Source organism: Sminthopsis crassicaudata, chromosome 4 (genome assembly GCF_048593235.1).
Source record: "Sminthopsis crassicaudata isolate SCR6 chromosome 4, ASM4859323v1, whole genome shotgun sequence".
Classification (NCBI taxonomy): Eukaryota; Metazoa; Chordata; class Mammalia; order Dasyuromorphia; family Dasyuridae; genus Sminthopsis; species Sminthopsis crassicaudata.
Window position 1 is genome coordinate 117,891,005 of NC_133620.1, and position 6,000 is coordinate 117,897,004.

A 6,000-nucleotide genomic window follows, 5' to 3' on the forward strand; every position below is an offset into this window, starting at 1 on the left:
GTGAAACCATCCCAGAGTTGCAAATTTTATTAGCCATGGATCCAAATTTTACACACCGGTCTCCATTAAAGATAACCAGACTGTTACATAATTGGTGATGGATTTTTGAAGAAAAGGTTTCTAAAGTTCCTCTTAAAGGACCAACTATCTTTACAGATACATCCAAACATAACATTTGTGCTGCATACTCTCATGACTTGACTATAGAGTAGTTAGAACACCTTTTTAGTCCCCTCAGCAGAATGAACTGTTTGCAATCATTCTAGCTCTTATTTACTATCCAGGAGCCATAACTATAGTATCTGATTCAGCCTATTTAGTAGGTGGTACAAAGAATTGCCACAGCCCAAATAAAATTTGTAGCCTGCAATATGTATCAGCTCTTTAAGGAACGTCAAGAGCAAGTGAGAAATCATCCAGATAAGATTTATATCTTGCATGTCCACTCTCATAGTGGACTTCCAGGTCCTATTTTTGATGGTAATTCAAAGGTAGATAGCCTTCTAACCATGTTGGCCAATAGTCTTTTGTTTCAAGAAGCCCAAGAATCTCATTTTAAATATCATCAGGTTGCTTGAGCTTTACGTTTACAATTTGGAATAACAAGAGAGGAAGCTAGGAGCATAGTAAAAGCCTGTACAACTTGCATTCCTTTCCACGCTCCTACACTCTCTCCAGGGAAGAACCCTCGTGGTTTGAGACCAAATGAAATTTAGCAAATGGATGTGACCCATTATAAATCTTTGGTCGTCTGTCTTTTATCCATGTTGTGGTAGACACCTTTTCAGGATTCACTTTTGCAATACCAGCAGCAAAAGAGACAGCCTGAGTAGTCACTGAATTCCTTATACAAGCATTTGCAGTTATGGGTGTGCCACAAGCAATAAAAATAGACAACAGACCTGCATATACTTCTAAACATTTTGCACACTTTTGTGCCCAGTATCAGATTTTACACACCACTAGCATACCCTTTAATCCTCAAGGACAGGCAATAATAGAGAGGAGAAACAGAGACATTAAGATGCTCCTCCAAAAACAAAAGAAAGGGGGAACCATAGGTAACCCTAAAGAACTTCTAAATCTAGCTCTTTATACTATTAACTTCTTGATTTTTGACAAAAATGCACTGGCTCCGGTAGACAGATTTTATAACCCACCGGAAGGGCAGTATCCAGTGCGAGCAGCTCCACTGTCTTTAGATAATTGCCAGGTGATGTGGAGAAACCTAGAAAGTGGTGAATGGAAGGGACCAGGTAGGTTAACTGCTTGGGGAAGAGGATTTGCTTGTATCTCTGTAGATGGAGAAGGAATCAGATGGGTGACAACGAGCCGTATTCATCTTGTCCATCGGAGAGAGATGGAGCAGACCCTTGAAACAAAGGAGAAGACCCAAGAAATATCGGTTCCATTGTTGACTGTGCCCACCACTGCAAGAGCATGACAGTTAAAGATTGTTGTAGGACTTGAAAACTCTCAGGAATCATTGGATTTTCTGAGAAATGATAAAACTTGCAAAACTTCAAAAACTTGCAAGGATCATTGTATTCTCTGATACGTGAAGCAATGGACAATAGATTGGTTTTGGACTATCTCTTGGCTGCTGAAGGAGACATGTGTGTGACAGCTGTTTATATACCCTCCTTCTAGGACTTCTGGAAATCTTTTACAACACCATGATGATTCATATTGTTTGTTATATCACTACTTGCATGTACAATTCATGTTATACAATTCATGTTACACCACATTGAGCCTGTGCTGGCTATGAGGAGAGTCATCACTGCTAGCCTGTGCCTTACTCCTATGTGCTTGTGTAATACCTCCCATGCTGATGGGTTTGTGTATACCTGTTTCTAGTAAGACCCTTCAGCCCAGAAACCCGCTGGTTTGATTCCCCACTTTCCTTTGATGTTTTTCATCTCCCCTCCTGAGAAGTGTGTGTGGGGGAATGATCATCTCCTTTTTGGGGTTCTCACCTCCCTTAGAAGTCAGGGAGGGTGTGACCACCTATGTTCTAAAACAAAAGAAACTGGGATAAGTAGAGAGCTGGAACTCCAAAAAGGTGTGCTAGAATCAGACAATTGAACACTTAAGGCTAATTACCTATTCTATGTGAGACAATGACTCTATTAGAATGTTTGGATTAATATCTCTTCTCACTGTTGGTGCTTGCTGGAATGTTGGGCCTGTAAATTCTTTTACAGAGGACTCTGCGCAGCCACTAGAACTCATTTAACTCTGTATCCTTGCACTGAATCCAGAGGGGTTGCAGGGGAACTCCATTTGACTCCCTGTACCCCAAACCTGCCACTAGACCTCAATTAAACCTAATTTTATTTAGCTATACCTTATCTAGACCTCATCAAACTGATCCAACCATTCTGGAGAGCAATCTGGAATTATGCCCAAAGGACTGTCAAACTGTACAAACCCTTTAATCCAGCAGTATCTCTATTGGATCTATATCCCAAAGAGATCACAAAAATGGGGGAAAAAGAGCCCACATGAGCAAAAATGTTTGTAGCAGCTCTTTTTGTAGTGGCAAGGAATTGGAAAATGTCTGAATAATATGCCATAACATCCATATACGATAACTTATTGTTTTATAAGAAATGACCAGCAGGATGATTTCAAAGAGGCCTGGAGAGACTTCCATAAACTGATGCTGAGTGAAATGAGCAGAACCAAGAGATCATTGTACATGGCAACAAGAAGATCATGTGATGTTCAAGCCTGATGCATGTGGCTCTTTTCAACAAGATGATTCAGGCCAGTTCCAATGGTCTTGTGATGGAAAGAGCCATTTGCACCCAGAGAGAGGGCTGTGAAGACCAGAGTATGAATCACAACATAGTTTTTTTCACCTTTTTTGTTGTTGCTTGCTTTTTTTTCTCATTTTTTTTCCTTTTTGATCTAATTTTTCTTGTGCAGCATGATAAATGTGGAAATATGTATAGAAGAATTGTACATGTTTAACATATATTGGATTATTTGCTGTCTAGGTGAGGGGATGGGAAAAGAGGGACTATACTTTAACATGTTTAACATATATAAGACAGCCTGCCACCTAGGGGAGGGGGAGGAGGGAAGGAGGAGAAAAGTTGGGACAGAAGTTTTTGTAAAGGTCAATGTTGAAAAATTACCCTTGCATATGTTTTGTCAATAAATAGCTATAAAAAAAGAGTAAATATTGAAAACTATCTCTGCATATATTTTAAAAATAAAAAGCTATTATTTTAAAAATATGCTCAATATATGGAGATTCTTGTCTTATTTGTTATTTAAGAATTTCATAATAGAAATATTAATAACTAATTTTTAGGTATAACCTTTCAACCAGTTCCAAATCTTCCTAACCATTTTCATCTATCCCACAATTATTTCATCTTTTTCCTTAAGAATAGCATGACTTTGTCAAAAGCTACTAAAATCTAGGCAAACTAGATCTATGTCAATCCCCAGATCTGCTTACTAGTAACCCTGTTAAAAAAGGAAAATAGGTTAGTATTGCATGACCTGTTCTTTTATTTTTAAACAAGTTTTTACTGGCATGACCTGTTTTTTTTTTTTAATTCCCTACTGCCTTCAAATATTCCTGTATTTTCCTCTTCCTCTAAAACAAAAAAAGACTCTACCATCCCCTCAAACTATCATCCTATATCTCTTTATTTTTTCTCAGCCAATTTCCTAGAAAAAAATCATCTACCTTCAAAGACTTTACTTCCTGTCTCCTCTATCTCTTCCAAACCTCTGCAGTCTGGTTTCTTTGCTTATCATTTAATTCAAATAACTCTCTGCAAAGGAGATTCCTCTCTTAATTAAGAAAGCCTGTTGACACTTTGTAATACTTTGTAATCACTAATCAACCCAGTAAAAATATACATTCTAAAATTTTGCTAGGAAATGAAATTATGCTCACTATCCTACAGTACATTCTCTGGTCTGTTTCAAAAAAGTTATAAACCTACTGACCAGTTACTAAAGCCGCATATCAATTTCACCCAAGTTCCCTGGTGTGATACTAATAATGGAAATTAGTACTAAGTCCATAGTCCATATTGTCCCTGTCTGCCTTCCCCACCCCCCACTGGCTTAAACCTCTCCCAACTAGAGTATGACCTTCACCCCTCACTGCCACCACCAAGGAACCTCAAATTTACATAATATTTTGTGTAAACAGAGAAGCCTCCCCGCTTTTCCCAGTTACTGCGTATTAGCCTCTTCTCGGCACGAAATTAAACATTTATTAAACGCTAGCGGAGGGGACACAAATGTAAACAAATCAGTGCCCTGACCTGGGGGGCGGGGAGGATAATTTATGTACGCTTATGGCTAATACGAGGATAAATTACTAAGGAGGCAGGGGAGAGCTCGGGCCCAGAACTTTTGTTGAATTTCAGGTGGGCTGTGGGACAGCTTGGGAGAAGGGTGACCTTTGAACCTCGCGGGAGCGCGCTCACGGGGAACGGGGGAAGGTCGGCGCACAACCGGGGCCCTTTCCGCCCCTTAAGGACCCAGCCAAGAAAGAGAATGAAACCCTCAAAGCCCCAGATCCCTCCCCGGCGCACTCCCGGCGGGTCATGATGATCCCCTTGCCCCCTCCCACCCCAGGAATCGCCGCTCCCAGTTCCCAGGCTAAAGTCACCTCAACAACAGAGCAGCCATCTTGCGGATCTCGAGTGGGCGGAAGTGACGCCAACGCGGCTGCGCGTTCACGATGCTCGGGAACCGGGGGTTCCTTGGTCACATGGGGGAGCTGGTTGTCCTTAAAGGGTTCTTGTGACCTCTGCAGCCTTCTTCCTGGACTGTCAAACGGCATCATTCGTTTATCCTCTCTCCGCCCTTAGAATAGGTTCAGAGGTCAAGCCAAAGCTGCCACCTCATTAAAAAGCGGCTTTTCCCTCGCTGAATTTTGCTTCTCATCTGTACAACCAAAAGTCATTTACTCCAACGCGCTCTTTTTACAGATGAGGAAACTGAGGCTCACAGAGAAGTCAGGTGGTCCGGCAGATAGCGCGCAGGACCGGAGTCAGGAAGATCTGCTCCTCAGACGCTAGTACGCCAAAACGAGGGTGCCTCAGTTTCCTCATCTGTGAAATGGGCGTCCCAGCGGCACCTTCTCCACACGTTGTGAGGACCTTTGTGAAGTGCTGCATGCATGCTAGCTACGATCGTTAGATGACTTGCCCAAGGTCACGCAGGCTGCACAAGATCATGCCCAAATGCAAACCTGGGATTCAGTGCTTAGTAATCAATACCAAAGTGCCAATATCAGTTTGACAGCAGGATTCCTCAGGCCTCCCTTTCCTTCTCTTTCCCTGTGTCAAACTATCCATTCATCTGTTCGTTCTTCTCTCCGTCATTCATGCATTACTCCTTCACAGGCTGCACTAGTAGGAGAAAACTCTTAAAAGTAATTATGACAAAGTTTTTTTTTTTAATTTTTCTTTATTTTTTATTTTCAAAACACATCCATAAGTAGTTTTCAGCATTCACCCTCGCAAAACCACGTGTCTCAAATTTTTCTTCTCCCTCCCCCTAGACAGCAAGTAATCCCATGCACGTTAAACATGGGCCATTCTTATACACATATTTCCACATTTATCATGCTGCACAAGAAAAATCAGATCACAAAGGGGAAAAGAAATTAAAAACAAAAGCAAACAACAAAAAAGGTGAAAACACTATGTTGTGATCCACACTCGGTCCCCACAGTCCTCTGGGTGCAGATGGCTCTCTCCATCACAAGACCATTGGAATTGGCCTGACTCACCTATTGTTGAAAAAAACCACGATAAGACAAATTCCTTTTATACCACAAGCCTTTCCACCTCCACCACTACACACAGAGTCACTTTACTCAATCTATGTTCTTCTCCCCCATTGGATCTTCCAGCCTCTGGACCTGAGCTCTCCTGGGGGGCCTCCCGCCCAGTGGGTGATATGCCTGCAGGTACAAGAACTTTTTTTTTTTCCCCCTGAGGGGGGGTTAAGTGA

General features: G+C 41.6%; 1 protein-coding gene across 1 annotated transcript in view; it reads right to left on the minus strand.

The window, feature by feature from the left end:
- SDHC (succinate dehydrogenase complex subunit C) overlaps positions 1–4,785 on the minus strand; it is a 42,296-nt gene extending 37,511 nt beyond the window's left edge. The window contains exon 1 of the mRNA XM_074309220.1: positions 4,649–4,785. Within this exon, the coding sequence (XP_074165321.1) occupies positions 4,649–4,668 (20 nt within the window). The 5' untranslated portion in view covers positions 4,669–4,785. The remainder of the gene's footprint in view (positions 1–4,648) is intronic.
- Between the last annotated feature and the right edge of the window lie 1,215 nt (positions 4,786–6,000).